The sequence below is a fragment of the Hakea prostrata genome, chromosome 7 (assembly GCF_041222555.1).
Source record: "Hakea prostrata isolate BN-2017 chromosome 7, UWA_Hpros_2, whole genome shotgun sequence".
Lineage (NCBI taxonomy): Eukaryota > Viridiplantae > Streptophyta > Magnoliopsida > Proteales > Proteaceae > Hakea > Hakea prostrata.
Genome location: NC_142606.1, coordinates 10215897 through 10238661, shown reverse-complemented (window position 1 = coordinate 10238661; position 22765 = coordinate 10215897). Strand labels below are relative to the sequence as shown.

The 22765-nt window shown below is 39.0% G+C and overlaps 2 protein-coding genes across 4 annotated transcripts in view; both read left to right on the top strand.

Moving 5' to 3' along the window:
* The window catches only part of LOC149009644 (calcium-transporting ATPase 10, plasma membrane-type-like), a 31350-nt gene extending 12483 nt beyond the window's left edge, over positions 1 to 18867 (top strand). For all 3 annotated transcript variants that reach the window (XM_089161620.1, XM_089161619.1, XM_089161621.1), the window contains exons 12-35: positions 15 to 86; positions 1843 to 1926; positions 2010 to 2092; positions 2203 to 2311; positions 3434 to 3489; positions 3610 to 3652; positions 3735 to 3818; positions 3989 to 4126; positions 6003 to 6068; positions 6167 to 6265; positions 6591 to 6701; positions 7089 to 7259; positions 10981 to 11040; positions 15592 to 15756; positions 15846 to 15962; positions 16163 to 16261; positions 16580 to 16717; positions 16856 to 16956; positions 17385 to 17430; positions 17635 to 17769; positions 17951 to 18058; positions 18157 to 18248; positions 18375 to 18498; positions 18576 to 18867. In XM_089161620.1, the coding sequence (XP_089017746.1) occupies positions 15 to 86; positions 1843 to 1926; positions 2010 to 2092; positions 2203 to 2311; positions 3434 to 3489; positions 3610 to 3652; positions 3735 to 3818; positions 3989 to 4126; positions 6003 to 6068; positions 6167 to 6265; positions 6591 to 6701; positions 7089 to 7259; positions 10981 to 11040; positions 15592 to 15756; positions 15846 to 15962; positions 16163 to 16261; positions 16580 to 16717; positions 16856 to 16956; positions 17385 to 17430; positions 17635 to 17769; positions 17951 to 18058; positions 18157 to 18248; positions 18375 to 18477 (2280 nt within the window). In that variant the 3' untranslated portion in view covers positions 18478 to 18498; positions 18576 to 18867. The remainder of the gene's footprint in view (positions 1 to 14; positions 87 to 1842; positions 1927 to 2009; positions 2093 to 2202; positions 2312 to 3433; positions 3490 to 3609; positions 3653 to 3734; positions 3819 to 3988; positions 4127 to 6002; positions 6069 to 6166; positions 6266 to 6590; positions 6702 to 7088; positions 7260 to 10980; positions 11041 to 15591; positions 15757 to 15845; positions 15963 to 16162; positions 16262 to 16579; positions 16718 to 16855; positions 16957 to 17384; positions 17431 to 17634; positions 17770 to 17950; positions 18059 to 18156; positions 18249 to 18374; positions 18499 to 18575) is intronic.
* Positions 18868 to 20349: 1482 nt separating this feature from the next.
* Positions 20350 to 22765, top strand: ATL43 (RING/U-box superfamily protein). The gene has a single exon (XM_089162156.1). It carries the CDS (start codon positions 20630 to 20632, stop codon positions 22016 to 22018), a length of 1389 nt encoding a protein of 462 aa, XP_089018282.1. The 5' UTR covers positions 20350 to 20629; the 3' UTR covers positions 22019 to 22765.

The window sequence follows — 22765 nt, the reverse complement described above, 5'->3', positions numbered from 1 at the left end:
TTCTTGTTTTCCAGGTTCATAAGGATCAGAAGGCACCCTTTTTGATGTCCGGATGCAAAGTTGCTGATGGCTATGGAACTATGCTGGTAAGTATCATGTGTCCTATTGTGTTGTCCAATTTGAATAAGTTCTCATGGTGGCACATATGTTTGTCTTGCTATACATATGGCCATGCAACATGCCTATAAAATTATCACAGCTGGTGTATTGTCCCTATTTTCTTAATTTATTGAACTTTCTAATCACTTGGTAAAATTTTCAAACAGTTAGGGGGGGGGGGGGGGGAGGAAAAAAGAATTCATGTAGAAAAAATAAAAGCAACATGTGAAGCAGATGAGTTGTGAATGGTAAGACTTACCTACATTTTATAACCATTTTGTTCTTGCTGATAGGATCGGAAGTCATTATTGTTTGACAAATAATGAACGACACCATCTCTGTCTTTTGTTCTACCACATTGTCATTGTTTTTTTTTTAATTCTAACATCTCACACCCTGCCGCCCTTTCTAATCTATCAATCAGAGCGTATAATTGCCATCTGCAAATGATTACACAGGAGGTGTGTTCGTCGAACTTGGTAGATTAGGCCTCCTTGTCCTTGAAACAGTGGTGTCTGTAGCTCAGAGATCTAGGGTTGCCAGGCTATTGAAGAACGTAGCTGTTGGGGATGCCCTTGTGGAGCGTCAAACCTTTGTCGCCAAATTTTTTCCCCCTCTTTTCATAATGTCCGAGAATATATATTCTTTGAGTTTATTTTTGGATTAAATCAACAGAAAAGCTCCTCAATGAACCTCATAGGATTAAGAGAAAATTAGAAATATATGTGCGGAGATGGAAAAGATTGATTTTTTTTATTTAATCAACAGAGAAGGGGTTTGTAAAAATGAAAAGAGAAGAATGAAAATTAGATGAATGAAACTGAAAGCCTTGTAGTTGAGTGCTGTTCCCTCTCTCCCCTCTTTGTACATTCTTGCTTCCCCCTCGGGGTTTATGTCTCTCTAAGGTCTCCTTGCCGCTGCATTGTAATCCCTCGTCACCTCTTCAGCCTAATTAAAGTGCCAAAAGCCACTCCTAGCATGCCTTATTCGGTCATGAATGTCAGCCAACCACCAACACCATGGCCTTTGAACAGTAACAGAAGTATGATTTGGTATCAAAGCACTTCCAGAATTAACAAATACAATCGGTATGATGCTTCAATTAATTTCCTTTATCTTCCTCCTCTGGAGTTCTGTCCCCTCTTTCGTGAATCCACCCAGTTGTGCTGAAGAGAGGAGTGGAAGGTAGTGGTGGAGGGGGATACCTGCTGAAAATAATGGCAATTTGGTCAACGTATAGTTTATTCTGACATTTTCTTGTTCCTGGTTAATGTACAGGTGGACTTGTTAATCTTTTGGGTAAGAAGGGGTGGGGGTGATAAGTAATCATGCAAAACTTGCTGGTATCTTTTAATTATGTGGCAATTCAAAAGTTGCATGCAGCCTTAAAACTTCCCTATGGTCTAATGACACTAGGACTATAGCCCAGCTTAGTGAAAACTGATTTATAATCTCCAATTAATTTTGAGCCTACTATCAAAACTTGTTAAAAGTAAGTAAGAAGAATATAGAGGTAACCCGAAAGACCCATGATTGCACAGGTCCCTATTATGGCTTTTCTTCATCCACATGTGTCATGCATCAAATCAGCTTTCTTAATCTTTGATATTCACCCCCACAAAAGAAAAAAGGAAGAAAGGAAACCCCAAAAGAATCCGCTTTTACGAGGAATAATGCTCATTAGGTGAGTTATAGCTTTTTTGTCATGGTTACACATTGAACTCATTTTGTTACACTTTCCAGGTAACTGGCGTCGGAATAAATACAGAATGGGGATTGCTGATGGCCAGCATCTCGGAGGACACTGGTGAAGAAACGCCCCTGCAAGTAATTTTTTAACGATGTTTATTCTCTGGCTGTTGATATAACTTCTGGTATCTTGTGCATTAATATCTTTTGTGTATGAGCAGGTTCGCTTAAACGGAGTTGCAACTTTTATTGGTATTGTTGGACTTGCTGTAGCTTTTGCTGTACTGGTTGTCCTTTTGGCCAGGTAACTGAGCAGCCAATGGTTAATGTATGGCTACAGTTGCATCTTAATCATTAAGAGTAGATTATGCCTTTGAGATTTTAATCAATTGGATATTTATCGAATTTATCTAGGTACTTCACTGGACATTCCAAAAATTCTGATGGAAGTACTCAGTTTATCAAGGGGAAGACTAGTCTCAGTGCAGCAGTTGATGGAGCCATTAAAATTATCACTGTTGCGGTAATTATTCTTGTCATTTGATTTTCTTCAGCCAGTAATATCAGTGAAAAAAGCATATTATTTTTCTTTTTTGATCTTGTTTGGCGACAATTCTTGCTGCTGACACAATTTACAAAACGAAAAAAGAGGCAAGCTTCAGGAAAGAGAGGAATCAAAAGGAGAAGGTAACTTGTAGTTGGCATCAAATAACCAAAGTACCATGAACCATCCTCAAAGGATGCAAGACCACAAGGCACACCTTCCCAAAGATTTGAAATCATTTAGTGTCAAATGACTCTTCTCAAGCAGAAAATGCTGACAGATAAGACAGATCAAAACAGCATTCCCACTTTGCTTCCCAAAAAGAAAAAAAAGAGAAAAAGGGGTGGGGTGGGGGGTGGTTTGGATAACCTCTTCAAAAATTTCTTGCTTCCCTGTGTAGCTGCCTGGATCTGAGGATAGGCTTAGGCAGTTGAGGATTGGTTGGGTCGTTAGGGTTGGTCCAAGGGAAATATGATTCCTGTTGCATCTTGATGTGGTAGCCCTAACTTCTTTTACTTGAGGATTAATTTAAGGATTAGCCTATTTGATCCTGAAAGTCATGTTGAATCCTTCCTCTGACCTGCTGTGGTGATCACCCTTCATCACTCATTGGTGCTTCATTTAGACCTTCTTGGTGGGACTGGCTCCTATGCTCCACTCTGCTACATAGTGGGACCTACACTTTTTTACCTTGAAGCATAGAATATTCTCACCCATTTATTCATTAGTCTTCACATGTTCCGTTTTCTCTTAGGAACTTTTGTCTGGTGTTTTTACCTTGACCTTGACTTTACAATCATTAAGAGAGCCTGAAACTAACTCAGAACTCTGTCAGCATCCTTGTTATAGGTGCTTGTTAGCTGCTATTTGTTTCACTAAAAGTGCATGTTTACCCTCCTGTGCGAAGGGTGAGGTGGTCTCGTAATACCTTTAATCCAATGAGCATGTGGACCCAATAAAATAGAAATATGGGTTCCTTTCCAAGCTAGTGAAATGGTTCTTGTGTATGAATTTTTCCGGGTGGTAAAATGGTTCTTGTGTATGAATTTATAAGTAATGATTACTAATAGAGAGAATTTGTGGTGCGACTTGTTTTTTCAGGTCACGATTGTGGTTGTTGCAGTGCCTGAAGGGCTTCCTTTGGCAGTTACCTTAACGTAAGTATACTTTTATCTTTTGTGATCTCTTTACAACTATATAGTAATTGTTGTAATGTTGTCATACCAGATGTATATATATTTTTTTAGCTAATTTTCTTGTCCTTGTTTCTGAGACAGTCTTGCATACTCAATGCGGAAGATGATGGCAGATAAAGCCTTGGTATGGTTTGAATTCAGAACTAGTTCTGGTATGTGGTAGGTGTCTTATTTTTGTTACAGTGTTAAAAGATATTGATGGGCAGGTAAGGAGGCTTTCAGCGTGTGAGACTATGGGCTCAGCAACAACAATTTGTAGTGATAAGACTGGAACTTTGACCTTGAATCAGGTCTGTTTTATGGAGTTTCAGATTATATTTTCTCTTTGATGTTTTAAATTAATGCAATTTCGATTTTCCAGAAATCTCTTTTATATAATTTCTTGCATTGATATGGTCAAATTGTTTAGCAAATATTCAAGTGCAAGTTTTAGTGGTTACATTTTTCTTTCTGTTTACAGATGATTGTGGTTGAAGCATTTGTTGGTGGGAAGAAAATGGCTTCTGTGGATAGCACTGAGCAGTTATCTGCTCCTGTTACCTCTTTGCTGGTTGAGGGCATAGCACATAATACCACAGGCAATGTTTTTATGCCTGAGGTACGTTTTATTGCTATACAAAGTTAAATTTGGCAGACTGGTACTTACTTTGATCCTGTTTTATCTTATGTCAACATGGAAACTAGGTTTGATGAAAGAGAACTAGGTGTGTCATCCATTCATTATGTAATGATATTGTATTTCTAACAATATTATGTGATGCTTAAACATGTTTTGTGCCTCAGGCAGCATGAAATTGTTAACAGCAACCGAAAATTGTAAACCAGAGTAGATATGGTGAGACAAAAGAGAGAGAAGGAAGGAAAATGGAGAAGAATGGAGGAGGAGAAGAGAAGCTGCAGAAGAGCAGTCCTCCCCCTCACGCATAGAATATATTAGCAATGGAACAGCTTCAGATCAGATTTGGGACGATCTGGGACAGATCAGATCTGTCCTATATCTAACTTCCTTAATTTAGAAACATAAAATCTGGAACCAAATAAGTGTCAAGGCCAACCGCAAATCCTAGCTTAACATGCACCCCCCAGCTGGATCATACAAGTCACCCATGCCCAGCTTGGAACAACTATCCTTGAAGATAGGCCAGAAAAGAGGTTTGGAGAAGGGATCACAAAGCTGGTCCGAAGAGGAAACAAAAGGTGTTTCAATATTTCTTGTAAGAGCACATTGTGTTGAAGCTGACAGTCAACTTCAATGTGTTTTGTATGCTCATGGAACACCTGATTACTTGCAATATAAATGGAAGCTTGATTGTCTCAAAGCATTTTCATTGGTTCATTGATCAGAAGTCCCATCTCAAGAAGAAAGGATTTTGGCCACATTAAGCCTAGGTTATTTGACATAACTCTAGCCCTCAATTTGACCCAATGCCCATTGCTGACATACCCAAGCTTACTAGTTCATCCTACGTTTAAGATATTGGCTCCTAGTTGGTCTCTTTCATCTGACAACTCTAAACCCTAGATTCCATGATTTTTTTATTATAGAAAAAATGCATCAACCTAACCCTAGATTGCTGGAATTCAACGTTAGCACAGTTTCCACCATTAAAACTTAACCTTCGACTGTAGAATCCCAAGCATAAATATATCCTAACCCTACCATCATACCCTAGTTCTCACCAAACACTAATCTAATTGAACCCGAGGCCCCATTTATTGATCTAGCTGAACTTATCAGTTCATATCAGATCCTGGTTATTGGTTTCTAATGATCCCATCCAATCTAGAACTACATTTAGTAGTATCAAAACCAAATTCTGGATGGTATTTACTGGTATAGCACTGAAGGCTCTAGAAGCTGATGCAAATTAGGATGTCTTCTCTATCATTTTCTCCTACAATCTCTTCTCATGAGGGTTACTTTCTGAGCGGTGCTGTTTTCCAATCCTAGCCAAATTGGGAGAACCCTAACTAGTGAACTGAAGGGTGTTAGTTTAGGTGGAATTTTAATTCTTGGGTGTAATTAATTTAGGAATTCCATTAGAATTATTGTTGTTTTTGGAATTTTAGCTATTTGTAGTCTTATATTAGTCTTTGAAGTTAGGGTTAACTCTGAACCGGGTGGGAGAGCATAAATTCAGCTTATTGGAAATAGTAACTAATAATGAGATTTGTTTAGTAGATTATTATTTGGTTGTTACATTTTCCTTCTTTCCTTTGCTCTGTCCAAACACCCTGCTATTGTGTGTGGAGCTTTATTTCAAATCCCCTTGGTTACTTTATGACAATCGAGCACTTTTCTATGATGCATTCACACTGCCTGCATCATTCCTATGGTATTCAGTTGTTGTACCTTTTTTTTCTTTCCAAGTAATGTACAGATTCTCATTTTATAGAGTGTACAGAATAGATCTCTGTAGGGTGTCTACCCCCTCTCAAATTCTATATGAATATTTCTGAATAATTATTTACAGGGTGGTGGAGAAATTGAAGTTACTGGATCACCTACAGAAAAGGCCATCCTTAGTTGGGGAATCAAGGTAAATCTTCCTTATGTGAATATCTATTGCCTGTTCCCTATGGTCTTTTTCTGCCTGGATCTTATCTTTCCTTTTTTTTATATATTTTACTTTCATAGCTGGGGATGATTTTCGATGAAGTGAGATCAAAATCTTCAGTTCTTCAAGTTTTTCCTTTCAACTCTGAGAAAAAGCGTGGTGGTGTTGCCTTACAAGTGGTAAGTAGGTTTCTTTTTCATTCATATATCATTTGTTTTTCTTGGGTGATCGCATTTTATTGATTAAATAAAATTAAAACAACCCTTCTCTTTTCTTCCTTGAAATGTTTATAAAGTGATCAAAGCATTGAATTAAATTCATTCCCCTCCTCCATCCCTATAAAATTATTGTTAAGGATTTCTGTTTTCTTCTTTTATGTATTTAGTCTGTGGATTTGATTTATTTTATTTTATTTAGCATTGGATATATCATTCATTTCAATTCTGTTGTTTAATCCCATTTATCATCCAATGATTATGCTAATTTAATTGTCTTTATTTTCAGCCCAACTCTGAGGTTCATATTCATTGGAAAGGGGCTGCAGAAATAGTCCTAGCCTCATGTACCAAATATCATGAAGCAGATGGCAGCTTAAAACAGATGGATGAAAATATGGTAAAAACGGAGTCTTATCACTATTTACTAAGGTAGTTTTCGTAGTGGTCGCCTTTTTGGTGTTGTTTTGTGTCCAGGGCCCCTTCCAATGCCTTGGATGGCCTGGGTACCATTAGAACTGTGGTAATTCTATGCGTATAAGAGAGGAGAAAAACTGAAGTTAGCAGAGAAAAGATACTAATGGTGAAAAGATGGAAAGAGGAATTTATGATGTAGGATACATTGTGCATGGATATTTTGTGTCTCTATTGTATTTTTTTGGAGAATTCTTGTCATTTCAAGTCCTGGTTACGTGATATTTGCTGGCATGATTGGGCCAAAAAAACCCTACAAAGTATTTAACGACCCTCTTGGATCCCTTGCCCACTCCTTTTTCCTGCCCCCCAGATGTGTGTTTTTAAGAAGGCTATTGAAGACATGGCTGCTGGTAGCTTGAGATGTGTTGCAATTGCTTATAGACAGTATGAAATGGATAAAGTTCCAAAGGATGAAGAGGAACGAGCACACTGGCCATTACCTGAGGATGAGCTTATCTTGCTGGCCATAGTTGGTATTAAGGTATATCTTCTTCTTGCATTAGTTAACTAAGTTTGAGTTTGTAGTGGATGTGGTGCTTATTAGTTGGTTGAACTCAGGTTTTATGAAATTGTTGGCCGGGTTAATTCTAGATACTCTCAAGTTTCAAGAAACTCATAATTTCTAACTAAAAAACTCTCTCTTAGTGTTTTCTTTAATTTTTTTCCTGCATCAAGAATGCTAGGTTCTTCTTTGTTTCTTTGGTTGTACTTACTGTCAAAATATTATGTTGATTACTTGATTGGCATAATTTTAATGTCCTTCCTATATATTGTTTTCTTTTTGTTCAGAGATTTTTTTTTATCATGACTCCCAACCTAGGAACCGTTCCCCTTACCCTGTGAATGAACAACTTTATTTGGTGTTGTATATTCATGTTTTCATTTCTATTTTTGTTAAAATCTAAGGCCTCCAGCCTCCTCTCCTCAATCTCAGCCTTTAACCACTATTTCTCTTTGAATTCATATTATCTTATACTACTATGGAGGAATTGTTGGCATTGGTGCAAAGTCACACTTGGGACCTCATGCCCTTTCCTACCCACTAAGTTCCAAATCAGACTGAACTGAGGCCTTTACCATTTGTTCTGGCATTCGTTTAGACATGCTTTGGTCTACACTGATTGCCCCCCCCCTCCCAACAAAATAAGCCTGACCTGCAGGACCGATACTAGAACTGAACTATGCCAAGCTGAAACTTGACCTACTAGGAACAAAAGCATACCTAGGTATAGATTCTCTTTTTTCTGAGTTCTCTTTCCCCCATGTTTCTCACGAATCTACGGTCTTCCTCAGCCCCTGACTTCTGAGCCATAGGTGGTCATGGTGGGACTGGGATGCTGTCATGCCATGAGCACCAGAGGGTTGATTGAATGCTTTGAGATTTGAGCCCTGAGAGTGAGATGGTGACTGAAATTAAGTTTGCGACAGTATGAGGTGTGACCGGTGAGCCCCTCAAATGGTGAGACTGTGAGATTCGGAGTTTGTTCACCCCCAGTTGGTGCAAATGGGAAGCGATTTTACAACTCATTATATTTTGGAGGAACAGGGACTGCATGGGAAGTTGGCTTAACAGATGCCAGGCTGTTTGGCAAGAAGAATGGGAGAGGAACTCGCAGACCATGAAGAAAAGGAGGCCAAAGTACTGGTTGTGTCACTGTACACATGAACAGTTCACAGCTCGAACTTGGTGAGAATATTCTTAGATTATCTTAGTTGGCCTTCCATCTATTTCAACCCCAGCAATAGGGTAGACCTTTTTTTGTTTTGCGTATTTGGGGTTTCTCACTTTTTTCTGAGAGAATCCTTAAATTTCTCAGCATATTTATTTTTATACTTGATTTTAGAAAGTTCCTATAAATTCCTCAAGGCTGAGAATCCTACCTAAAAAACTCAGAAGCGTTTAGATTATATTCAATGTTAGAAGCTTTCTGTTTTTATTGACCTTATCTTTGCTCTCTGAGCTGTATGTATGTAATTAGTTGTTCACACCCCATAATGATTTTGAAGTTAATTGAGTGAAACTTTGTGTTGAGTTCATGTTTGAGGGATAAAGGGCAACTGTCTTGCTGAGAGGGCTAGACTCCCAGGATTGAAGGAGCCTTGCTGTTGATGGCTAAATTCATCTGTCCTTTCTACTTTGAAATTTGCTTGACTGAGGATTAAATCTGCTACTGCTACTGCTAGAAGAGGCCGTTGAAGTAGATGTTGTTCATCTTGGACCATCAATTGATGTGCTGTTGCTGTTGATGATGTTCCATTTGATCCAGCTGCCGTTGCTGCCCAGAATTTGGTCGATTGTTGCAACCTTTAGCTCCTCAGGTCTTTTCTTCATTTATTAAATCTTGACGGGTTTTAAAACTTCAAGTCCAATTCATTTCCCTTCAATCATCCATCCATCCACTTGGTCACTTTCGGGAACCCCTTGAATGCTATACTTTTTAATTTCATCCCTCACCATGGTTGCTACTCTGACCATCGAAGTCAGACCAATTTCCAGTATGGTTTCAGCAACATCTGACTCTCGTTCGATTTTGGGGTGATTCTGCAGCTCTACTAGCTACTTTGGTCTGCCGCAACCTGGCTAATATCTTCGTTTTTTGAATTGATTCAAATTTGCAGGAAGCTTGATCAGTCTAGTTTGGCTGGAAACCCTAAGCTTCTAATTTCCATCCAAAGTCCTATTTTAGTTTTATGGGATTTTACTGCAATTCCTCAAAAAACAGGCCCCACTGGTGGCACTGCCTCAGAAAATCACACCTTACGTTTAGGTTCTCCAAAACTAACGATGGCACATGCTGTTAAGAGAAGGGTCAAATAAGATTTCCAAAATGGCTGTAAAATGAAAACCCAAATAAGTTTAAACCAAAGGAAGATGAAGTTTGTTCTTGTTCACCTTCTTCCATCTGCTGATTCCTTCTCGTGATCTGCAAACCCTAGGCCGACCTTGTTAGGAAGCCCGAAGTGCTATACATTTTAGGTTACTGGATCTGGTACATCAACGTTGTTCACCCAGTTGTCTCTCTGGCGTCCAAAATCTCTCAGAACTTGATGTTCCCTCTCTTCTGCCAATCCTCACATTTATTGTAGTAAAGAATGTCCAAAATGGTCAATTGGCCCATGGGTAGGCTCTATAGATAGTAAGTTTTTTATTTTTGGGTTTACTGATGTAATGGGCCTAACTTATAACCCCATAAAGTGGGGTCATTGATGGTATTAGGAGTCCTTTAATTAGTCAAATTAGCAATTTCAGAAAGTCTACATATAATGTATTTTCCACCGCTTAGAGATTTTTTTTTTATTTAATAAATATGACTTTCTGTAGGGGTTCTGAATTCTGCTGCTGTTTGGCAGTGCTTAAGGGATTGCTAACCTTCTTTGATGATTCTCTTCTCTTTTCTTTTCCAAGAGTTTATTGTATTGTTCAAATTGCTGTTCAAGAATATCTTCAACAATAGTAAGTTGAATTATTCCCAGCTCTAATTCTTCTTCTAATCTTCTAATTCTCAGTCCCTAGTTCTCCCTTTTTTCTTTCTATTTTTGTACCCGTGAAAACTTACACCAATATAAACATCAGAATGGTCCAAACTTTAAGGATCATCCTTAATATACTATTACCTAAAATTTTCCCAGGTATCACCCTATTCCAGTAACATTTCATCCCATATCTCAAGAACTTACCCCGTCCATATATTACTCTAAATCTGACCAAAATTGCCCAACCAATATATCTTATGTTCTTATGTATCCCAATTAAATTTCCCAGAATCTTATAACCCTAAACCCTTACCTGTTGAGTTAAGGTCCTAGAAAGTTGGCCCTAGTTGAACTCCTTGAATTAGAATTGCATAACTCATAGTACGCATTAGGTTTCACTTTTCTTTGCGACTTAACCACTACCAGTTTGGTGTGCATGCTCAAGAAATCTTCATATATTTTGAAGCAGTCTCTTCAAGTAAAGGATAAGGTTAGCTTTACCAGAAATATTATCGGCATTGTGTTACTCCATTTATAAAATTGACTCTTGTAATCTTTTTATTGGTAGTTTAACATGTTCTTAAGGAATCATTTTTAGAAGTCAATTAATTTTTCCCGCTTCAAATAAATTGTGCTACAGTTTCCTTTGCTATCATTAAATTAACTGTCCCAAAATTCTGTTTACTTTCACCATATGCTTCTAGGCTAATGATGACATTCTGGTATAGGATCCTTGTCGCCCTGGTGTCAAAGATGCTGTACAGCTCTGTACCAACGCTGGTGTTAAGGTAGTATAATATTTATATCCTGTTCAGTTTCTCTGGATGCATGTATTTTAACTTCAGATATGCTTAACCATGTAACTTAAGATCTAAGACTTGTCACAATGCTATGGTTAAGGTACAAAATTTGTCAAAACTGTATTTTTTTTCTTTTGTTTCTATTACATTGATTATAGTATTATACATTTGCGATGACAATAATATGAGTCTGGCATATGAAAATGGAAGCTAATGGTACTATTGATGTGAACCGGGATCTAGGGTTTAATCGATTGATGCAAGCTCTAGGTCTGGGTCCACCTCAAGATCCTCTTGAAGTGAATCAGCAATCTACTAGGGTTTGTAATACCCTACGGTTGAGGGATTTGGGCTGGAAAGAGGGTTCTAGGGTTGGGGATAGGGTTAGGTTCGGCTATGGTTTAGAAGTTAGGTTTGAATTCTATGTCTAATCCTTTGCTTTAATTTTACTTTCAGAATTGAATTCTTAGTCTAGCGTTTTGGAAATTAGGGTTCTTGAGATTCAAGGGTTTCTAGTGTTTGAATTGGGGTTAGGGTCGAGGTGTTTCTTAGAGTTGAGGGAAGTTGATTCTAGAAGGGCTTACAGTTTGGAAGAATGGTTGAAGAGAATTAGGAATTTGAAATTTTAAGGTTTTAGGGTTTCTGATGAAGAAGATGAAGATTAGGTTATACTAGGGGTTTTGGGATAAAGGAGGCGCTATAATTAGGGTCGAAGGTAGGGTATTGGGAGGGGAGTCTAGTATCTAATAGGGGTGGGTATTGGTTAATGGGAACATAGGGTTTTAGGTTGGGGAACAGTGTTTTAAGAATTCCATAAGTTGCTGCAAGGATGAGGAAGAAGAAGAAAAAGAGAAGAAGCTCTTCTTTTTTTTTTTTTTTTTGGGGGGGGGGGGTTGTTTGGATGAACTAGGGTTGAGGAAGGGAGGGGGTTAAGAGAAATAAGGATGAGGGAGGGAAATAGGCGCTGCCTTAGGGTAGGGGAAGAAGGGGAGGTGATTTGCGATGGGGAACTGGGGGGCAACTACAGAAACTGGGGAAGAAGGGGAGGCGATTTGCTATGGGGAAGTGGGGTGCAACTACAGAAACTAGGGAATGGGGGAAGGATGTGGATGGGAGGAAGAAGAGGGAAGGCTAGGTAAAATGAGGGACATAATAGAGAAGAAAGAAGGATAAATAAGAGAGGGGAAAGAAAGGGAAATCTGAGAAGAATTAGACTTGAAGAAGGGGAAAAAGGAGAAGAGGAGAGGAGAGAGAGAAGGGGGCTGCAGACGCCCAATGCTAAAGCTTCAATTCGTCCTTCTTCTCTCTCTCTCTTTTCCTCATCTTCTTCTTTTTTCTTCCCCCCTCTAGAAGTCTTCCTCTTCTTATTGCAATGTAAGGGCTCATTTATAGCTTGGTCAAAGCTTTACAAGAATTAAAAACTTAGTAGATTAAAAATATAAACTAATATCCTAATAATTAACGACAATAGAATCTTATGGGATTAGAAAACTATTTTAAATTAGAAACTACGAGTTTTATATTTCAGCCACATGCATAAATAACTAATATAGAAACTAAACTTAAGGTTCTGAATCTTCCAAGAATAAAATCTTTATAAAATCTGATCTTGGGTCCCACAAAATCTTGTATGAATATTCCCAATATGCCAAATAATGGGCTGTGATACTGTTCACGTGAACAATGTTTTGACCTCTTTTTGGCCTTCTAAAAAACCATTTGAATTGAATGGGCTGGCTGGAGTTGGCCTGCTCCGTTGTTGGTTCACTTGGTCCTGGTTGCATACTAGTCGTCCTGCATCACTAGCGCTGGGGTGGAGTTTATTACACTTGAATTTTGCAGAAGATTCTCTCTTAACAATTGCCACAAGTCCCCCCTTTAGGGAACCCATGACTCCAACTTTGATCCTTCAAATCCCAATTTCATTCATAATCATAATCTAATTTGTTACAAGCTGGAGAAACTTATTTCTAGCCTTAAAAGGAACTCACAATGGGACTCAACTTTTGAAAGTAATTCAAAGTAGGAGTCTTACTTGGACTAAAGACTTGTACTCATACCTCACTCTAGTATGATCCAAATTGAGAGACAAAAGTAGATATGGAATCCTTATAGGAAGTAGATTGTGACTAGGAGAATCCCTTAGTATTTGGGAATCCCAACCTAACTTGGACTTTTCAATGACTCGACAAATAAAGACTCAAATTCAAGAATAAAAGTTGATCTAGGATCCAGCTTACATACTGGATCCAACTAAAGGAGTCCTTCTCAAGTGAGGACTCTTAGCTAGACTAGGACTCTTTCATAACTTAAGAACAAAGTACTTAATTTGATAAATAATACTAGAACTCCTAACTGGACTGAATCAAACTAAGGTCAAATTGGGTTTGACTTGGGAACCCAAAATGACCAAAATATCTCTATGCTGGGCCGAAATTCCCTCAGCTGCTGGTAGGGCCGTAGGGTACTGGCAACCTCCATAGGCGTTCTTTGGGTGGTCCTGGATCTGGTTCACATCAACTATCCACTCAATTCAACCAAAAAAAGACGAGTATCAAGGTTTGTTGTAGATCCCTGACCTGTCTTATACCATGGTTCAAGAAGTTAGTTTTGACCCTTGTTGAAATCCTAAAAATGGTCATTTGGTGGGTCCGTTACACTCTATTTTGGTAGTCAAAAAACCATATCATCAGCTGAAACTTGGCAGCCACTCTGGTTGTTAAACATCTCAAACACAATGTAACCCCTTGGGGGGGGGGGGAGTGTTCACAAAAACACAATGAAACCTAAGATTGTTGGAAAAAAGAAGAAGCTCAAATTGTAAGTTTGGTTTCATACTGTAGGTTGGCTGTGTATGCTGTATCTTGCCGGGAATTCTCAAAAGATAACATATGTTATGAATTATGTAGTACTATAGCATAACAAATATAAAGGAACCATTTAAAATGTGCTATTGCAAGTAAAAGATGGGGAAATGTTGTTTGACAATATTACATATCAGAATGTTGCATCAATGGTGCAAGTGAACAGTCATTGACTTCACAGAAGTTCACATTAAAGCCTGAAGGCACAAGTCAGCAGAAGTCCTCTGCTCTTCCTCCTAGCCTCGTACTCTGTTAATAGCACAAAGTTTTCAGCGATTCAAAAGATGACGATAATTGTTGCTTCTGACAAGTATTCCTTGATTCTTATCAGAGGATAATCATGTCTCGGTGTGTCAAAGGAAACACTTGAAGTCCACTGCAGCCTGATGCAGGCCTAGGCTTTAAGGTCAACCAAAAACGAGCAAACCAGGATCTATGGTGAGCAGAAGTTTGGGCCAGAATTTGGATTTTGGTTGATTTGAAGGTTACAATTAGGTTAAAACTAGGCTTCTTTATTGGGTTGGGGTTAAGTTAATGATAGGGAATTTATGAGTGAAGCTCTAGGTTTTCACAGAAGAAGTTTAATGCTGAATATGAGGTTTTCAGAGAGATTAGATGATGGAATTTTAGGGTTTAGTGTTGGAATTAGGGTTGGCTGTTTAAATTGAGTTCTCAAGGGGCTGTGGTGCTTATTTCTTCCAATTTCGAGAGAATTCTAATGGTGGGAAACTTGTCTCTTGAAAATTAATGCCAAATGGATATTAGGGTTTATAATTGGAATTTGGGGAACAACAGAGATCCAGTGAAGGGGATGATGTATAGGGGCTGTGGGTTGATTTTTAGTGCAATCTGATGGTGGAATATGTGTTTTTAGTGGCTGGGTTTCAAAGAAGACAATAATGAAGAAAAAAAGGTAGTTAGGGTTCAGGAATTTAGAGGATTACAAGGAGAAGAGTATGGGTTGTGGATAATTCAACTAATGAACAGCACCTTGAATGGTTGAAGATGTTTGGGAGAAGAAAAGAAAGGAGATGAAATCGGGCTTGAGGGTATTAATCCCATATGCGTAGCCCAACAGTGCCAGAACTTGTATAAAATTATTCAAATTGTCTATTAAGTGATGGGGGGATGTCTTATATATTGACCTAAATTCCTTGATGTGACTTATAAAAAGACTCCTAAGCAATAAAAAGATTCAACGAGGTAAATGAGATTAAATCAGAATTCTATTTATCTATTAAGCATCTTAACCTAACTCAAACACTGAATTTAGCAACTAATCCTGTGTACTAATATTTTCCCCTCACTATGGGCTTATAAATTAGGCCCATTACATCACTAATACAAGATCAAGAAGCCTATGGTCTATAAAATCCACACATGGGCCTAAGCTAAGTATTCTAAGGTCCGGTTGACCTATTTGGACATTCTTTAGCTCCCCAGTATCACATTTGCAACTAGTGAATATTGGTATGTCTAGCTGGCAGAAGTTTACTTATTTTCAGATATGGACTACAAGGCCAGAACAGGAGCGTAAGACTATGAACTTATCCGTCCATGTCACGAACACATACAATCACAGGAGCGTTAGCTGTATTCATAACACATTGTATTTATAGATTTTTTTTGTCTAAGTTAATTAATCCAGTAATTGAGAGACATTTCCAATGAGCAGGTACGCATGGTCACAGGTGACAATCTTCAGACAGCAAAAGCAATTGCTTTGGAATGTGGGATACTTGCTTCAGATGCCGATGCCACAGCACCAAATCTCATTGAAGGAAGGGTATTTCGTGCGATGTCCGACAAAGAACGGGAAGAAGTAGCTGGGCTAATATCTGTATGATCCACGCAATTCCAAAAACTTCTATTAAACATTTCATACCCTAGTTGTACACTTTAATCATACTCACTAATATTGGTCTACAGGTAATGGGAAGGTCTTCTCCCAATGATAAGTTACTACTCGTGCAAGCATTGCGGAAGAAGGGTCATGTTGTTGCAGTGACTGGAGATGGCACTAATGATGCGCCTGCATTGCATGAGGTACTATATTTCCGTAGCTGTTCTGAATTGTTAGACTTAATCTGCAGACTATTACATTTAAAAGTGTGACTAATAGCTTCTACTTTTCTTCTTTCTTGCACTCCATGTTGGTCTCTCATCTTACTTTTTATGATCCAAATTTGGTATTGCAAATTTTTGAGGGGTGTATTAATGCTTTAAATCATTATATTGGGTTTTAGGCTGATATAGGTCTTGCCATGGGCATTGCGGGAACAGAAGTTGCTAAAGAAAGCTCAGATATCATTATTCTGGATGATAATTTTGCTTCAGTTGTAAAGGTTAGTTTTTTTTCTTTATCAAATGAATGTAATAAAGGTTCAATTTTTGCTTACGTCAAATAAATATGAATTTCCCTATTTTTGACAATGTTTCTTCTAAGTAATTGAATGCATTCTTTCAGTTTGTATTCTGTCATAGTGTTACGAATATAATCATTATACAAGCATTTGTTACTGTTGAGGCGATTTTTCCCCTAGTCAGTTCTTGAGGAGATTATTTTTATTCTTTCATAGAAAGGAAGTGTACAGCTATTACATACGACCTATTTGCTTTCATTGGGATGTGAACATTATTGGTATTTCATGTGCTTGGTCTAGGTTGTCCGTTGGGGGCGTTCAGTCTATGCAAATATTCAGAAATTCATCCAGTTTCAGCTTACTGTCAATGTAGCAGCCCTTGTAATTAACGTTGTAGCTGCAGTTAGTTCTGGTGATGTTCCTTTAAATGCAGTGCAGGTTTGAAAATTTTCTCTGCCCCCCCCCCCCCCCTTATTTAGGCAACAACACACCCTTGGTTAGTTGGTTCTTTAATTTTTATTCTTCTTCAACCTTGAAAATTTTTTCTCAATCCCATCACTGCGCTCCTTTCTGCAGCTTCTCTGGGTTAATCTCATTATGGACACTCTTGGAGCACTTGCATTGGCCACTGAACCTCCAACAGATCACCTCATGGAAAGGACACCTGTTGGTCGAAGGTAAGAGTTCACGAGTATTGAGGAAGATGCAAAAATATGTTTTGACATGGGAGAAAGTAAAATTTTCTTTAATAATGTCGGTTATCTGTGGTTTCATGCTGTCTTACCACTGATGCTAGTATATCCTGGTAATCAGTGAATGGAAGACTCTTCTCCCTAAACAAGTAACCTCACCATTACTGATTTGCTATGTGTTGGACTCCTGGAAGTGTTGAGGGTGACATGCTCTGCTCGGATCAGCTCAATTTTCGTTGAAACCTTTCTCCAATTACTTAGCTGTTCTCTTTTGGGTCACTTGCAACTGTTGTTTACCCTTCCCAGTTTGTATTAACTTTTCTTAAGTCCCAGGCTGAGAGGTGACCTTATCTGTTTTAGGTTTCTTGCTGAGGAAAAGTCTCATTGATTACCTCTCTCACTCTGTATTTCAGGGAACCTCTTATTACAAATATCATGTGGAGAAACTTAATCATACAGGTGCATTTTGTTCTTAGCTCTTTGAACATCTCCTATTAGACTTGGTGAAAATTGTAATTCTATAATGTTTCTTAACATATTTATATTTTCTGTTAGGCAAAAAGTCTGTTACCATAATCTGTAAAAAGAAAAAATGGCAAATAGAAATTTATTTCTATATTGTTCCTTGATGGTGATTAATTGGTAATGTGGGTTTAATGCCAGGCTGTTTATCAAGTGGCTGTCCTCCTTACCCTCAACTTCCGTGGTATAAGTCTACTCAACTTAGAGAACGACAATGTTGATCATGCTAACGAAGTGAAGAATACCTTGATCTTCAATGCGTTTGTCCTCTGTCAGGTAAGCCCTAGAACCCCTTCAACAGATGATGACATAAAGGGACTTGTACTCATTCATATACATGAACGTGTGCATAGATGTTCATTGCTCTAAACAGCTGTGCATTGTGATGTGTTCTCTATATCTGAGGTGTTTATTTCGTTACCTGCTTTTTAGAAATGGCCCATTTTTTCAATTGCAGATTTTTAATGAGTTCAATGCTCGAAAGCCAGATGAATTCAATATCTTCAGTGGTGTTACTAAAAACCACCTGTTTATGGGGATAGTGGGAATGACTCTTGTTCTACAGGTAAAGCTAGTTTGCGCAGCTCTATTTTCCCTTCTTTTTTTCTTTTTCTTTTTGGGGTCCTGCATAAAGTTAAGCACTGTAAACTTCTTTGCTGTCAGATCATAATCATTTGCTTCCTTGGGAACTTCACGACTACTGTTAGGCTTAGTTGGAAGCTATGGCTTGTTTCAGTTGCTATTGGTTTTGTGAGGTTAGTTCTATGGTAGCACGTAAAATAGTAATATTGTGATTGGCATGTTTTACATTGCTGATGTTTCTAGCATTGGTAACGTTTTAGATTAATGTGTATCTAACCATGACATCTCTCATGTTGCAGCTGGCCTCTTGCTATTTTGGGGAAACTCATACCAGTTCCTGCAACACCTTTGAGTGAGCTATGTACAAGGCCTGTCCGACGCAGACGTGCCGCCAGTAATTAGAACCCTCAGTGTCCATACCTGGTAAAGGCACATAATTTTTGTTATTTAACAATTGGTGTCTGGTGTTCGGTTGGGTTGATTAGCTTCTTTTTTGGCAGGTAATTGCGAGCATATGTAAGGATCTGTTTTACTCTGCTTTCATCACGTCATACACAGGCTGATAATATACCCTGTCTTCCCATATTTTGTGGATTGTAACGAAAGAAATTACGTAGTCATTTTTCTTGGCTCCAAGTTGTTAAAAACAGGTGATATTGTATAAAAGAAATTTACTGTTGGAATCCAACTCCAAGTCAATGTGCTGCTTTAACATTTGCGAAGTTAAATTTTAAGCAATGATTTCATTGCATCCAGTTTTACTCTGGTTACAGAGTGACAGACTCAATGAGTCAAGTCTACCAAATAAAGAAAATAAAAAGACAGACCCGAGGAAGCAATCCGGGTCCTTGATGCTCGTGAGTGTTCAGATTCATGTCTCTGAGCTGTTTGAAAGGGGCTCCTTTTAAAGACGATATGAGCTCTGCAGCAGCTGTAGTAAGACGGGAAGGACATGATCGGGAATTGAGTTCTTGGGGGTTGGGTTGTTACTAAATATTTGATGGAATGGCAGTGAGCAAATATGGCAGTGAGGTGGGTTGCCTCGAATCAGATGGTATTTTTCGGATAAGAAACCGACATTATCAGTTCTAAACATGAATGAATGTGGGTTTTGGGATTTTGCTTCAGGCCTACCCAGGACCGTCATGCGAAACAATTCGAGCCGTCTGACCAAGATCGAGTTTTTGATCTCGACTTGACAGTTATGCACTGAGTGAAATAATTTCGGTGGGTTTCTTTAAACAATCTGAGTCATAGATACTCCATTTCGTCTTTGGGGTTAACGGAGAAGTAGTCATTAGATGGTATTCAACAACGAGTTGAGCTCTAGAAGATAGATACTCCATTTCGTCTTTGGGGTTAACGGAGAAGTAGTCATTAGATGGTATTCAACAACGAGTTGAGCTCAAGTCTTCTAAGGAGGAGAAGAATGAGAAAAATTAATCAATTCATGAATTTGTCTTGGCTCATTAGGTCAGATCTTTAATGCCTAGTTCCCTTCTTGTGGTTTTGTTTTTTGCGTAGTGATTTGTTGGTTTGGGTAGCCAGGGTAGGGTCTGTCTATGTTTGCTTTGTTTGCTTGTATTTCTTTCCTGTTCTCCTCCTCCCTTTCCTCTTTTGATTAATGAATTCTTTATTTCTTTAAAATAAAAAGCATATCCAACCGTTTCTTTAAAATAAATTATATTATTAAACCAATTTATCAACGTCAAATCTTCGTTCCAACTTAGACCTTAAAATAGATTAAGATATCCTTTCAAAAATGGATCCATCACTATCAACTATTGCCCAACACATGCAACTTACCAGCTTTTAAGGTTCACCAGCCATTTGAATTTTTCACTCATTTTCCTACAAAAGCCCGACTCAGTTTTTGGACGTTATTTGAGTCCTTAAAAAAAAAATTTGTTGATGCTATTCTATATATATATATAATTTATTATTATTATTATTTTGGGTAGAATAATCTGCATAGAGGAGATTCGGCACTCAATTAACACAATAAATGTTTCCCCAAAAGACTAATGAACACAATAAATATACAAGATTTTTTTTTGGAGTCAAAATACAAAGATACTTAAATGTTGAACAATTAATGCACATTTCTGAAGTTCAACCGCTAGATACAAGATTAATTCTGTCTTTTGATAGATACATACAAAATTGAATATTCATTACTATTATAACTTTTTTTGTTCTTATCTACTTTATCTCGGCTTGTGCGGTTCGTGCGGTGACGGCGGTGAAGCTCGTCGTTGGTCATCGACACAAAAGCTTCCTTCCGATCCCCCTAACCCCCAACCCCCCTTGCACTCTCTCTCTTTTGTGTGTTTCGTATATTTTGTAGAATAAACATTTAAAATCTCTTCTTTCTCTCTCGTTGATTATCGAGGAAAAATTAAATATTAATTACTTAGCTGCTTTTGTCTTCTCTCTGTTGTATCTTTCCTGAAAATCCAAACTCTTAACTCGTCTTCTTTCACTCTCATTAGCCCACCCAGAACGCTTATTATTCTGGTTCAGAAACGGAAACCCCGTGTTTCCAGAACCAGAGATGGGAGGTTTTTCAGGGCTTTTCAGATTTCTGGGCTTGGGGGATTCTTCATCTCTCATCTTCTTCTTCTTCTTCTTCCTTCTCACTTTCTGTTTCAGAGCTGTGATGGCTGATGATGGTGGAGGAACAAAATCTAAATCTCCTCCCCCAAACAATGGTGACCCATCTCCACCGCCAAGTCCCAATTCCGCTCCTTTCAGGCCAAGCATTGCTGTGATAGTTGGACTTTTAACGACCCTTTTCTCTGTTACGTTTCTTCTTCTTCTGTACGCGAAACACTGCAAGAGAAACAACGGAGCTAGAGGGTATGCAGGTAATCACGACACAAGACTGATGATTGGGAACAGAAAGAACTCTGGAATCGATCGGTCGATTATTGATTCGCTACCGATTTTCCGATTCAGCTCACTTAGGGGGCAGAAGGAAGGGCTCGAATGCGCTGTTTGCTTGACCAAATTCGAATCCATGGATGTGCTGAGATTGTTGCCCAAATGCAAGCACGCGTTTCACTTCGAATGTGTTGATACCTGGCTAGATGCTCACTCAACATGTCCTTTGTGTCGCTACCGAGTCGATCCAGAAGATGTTCTGCTGGTCGACGAGTCGAGAATCGGAGACGAGAACGATGAGCAGAGAAGAGTACAGGAAACAGTAGAAGACAGAGAAGCAAGTGAGGTCAGACCAAGCTCGGCCGGGTTCGAACCTCGAAGGGTTTCTGGTCGACACTCCTCGGCCGGAGAGAAAACGAGTGGGTTCTTACAACAAATCGTCGTGCAACGATCTGACGGTGGCGACTCGGTGGTTCCGCCACCACCTGCGGCTGCGGCTGCGGCTGTGTCAAGGAGGTCTTTGGATATCGCAAGCTTATGGAAGAAAAAGGAATCTGTGACCATCGGTTGTTTTGACCGTGGATGCCGCAAAGACGGTCTGTTGCTATCAGAAGGTGATCAGTTGGAACGTCGATTGGAGCACCGGATCATTGTATCCGATGGTGGGCTCCAGCAGCGGTGGAGTGATTTGCAGCCGTCCGATCTGTTGTTTCTTCGGTCGGAAATGATTATCACAGAGAGTGGACGGTACTCGTCGTCGATGAGCGCTCGACCGTCGATTTCGACGAAGCATCATCAATACAATTCTTCGCAGTTACACCAACAGCAGCCGCAGCAGCAGCAGCAGCATGACGAGCACCAGAGAAGGGATGATGACAAAGACATTGATGGTCCTGGTGGTAGTGGCAGGAACGTAATAAATGCAAGAAGCGTGTCCGAAATCACGGGTTTGAGTAGGTTTTCAAATGGTGCTCATGAAAGAGAGCGAGAACAACGAGTAATAAAGAGATGGTGGGCTTGGGCTTCTCAACGAAGACGTACGCGTCAGCCCAACAGCTAGCTTTTGCACGTTTTGCAGGGTAGTGTACGTGTCAGTGCGACAAGTGAGAATTAATTTTCAGAGAATAGAATTTTTAGTTTTTACACGGTTAGTAAAAGACAAAACTAACCCTACCTTTTGCTTGAACGTGAAAAGGACCGATAGGTATTCTTGGTTGAAAAGACAAAATTGTCCTGATGGTGATTTTGGTTTCTTCATTTATTACACTTAACTGCCACCAACAAAGTACTATGGCAGTAGTGAGTTGGCGCAGTAACCAAAAAAAAAAAAAAAGTGAGTTGGGGCCGAGTTGAGAACCCCAACCTGGTAAAGAGAAGAGAATCAAGGGAAAGAATGATTTTTTTCTTCTTCTTCTTTTTTCTGATTTTTGTTCTGGCGTTTTACGGTCTGACCAGAATCCAGCAGTTCAGCACTGAGGTTCTGAGCATTTCATTGATGTTTTTGTTCTGGCGAATTGTGAATTGTGAGTTACGAAGCAATGAGGAGCAGAGAAAAGCACAGTATTTATTAGGTGTGTGGGGCCTTCTGTTCTTGGTCTCGGCGATTTCGACCTAAGAGTTGTCGTTGCCTGTTAGTTGAGTAGAGTAGGGTACCCCAAGAGTTGTATCACGTGGGGGCCGAACTCGTCCGTTTGTGAAGTGCTTGGCCTGGATATTTCTAGAGTGACCAATCGATATGGAGGATTTTTGGAAAAACATGTCAAGCTGTAAGGGTAGGGTATGGGCCGCCGAAAAAGTGCTCCCCGAG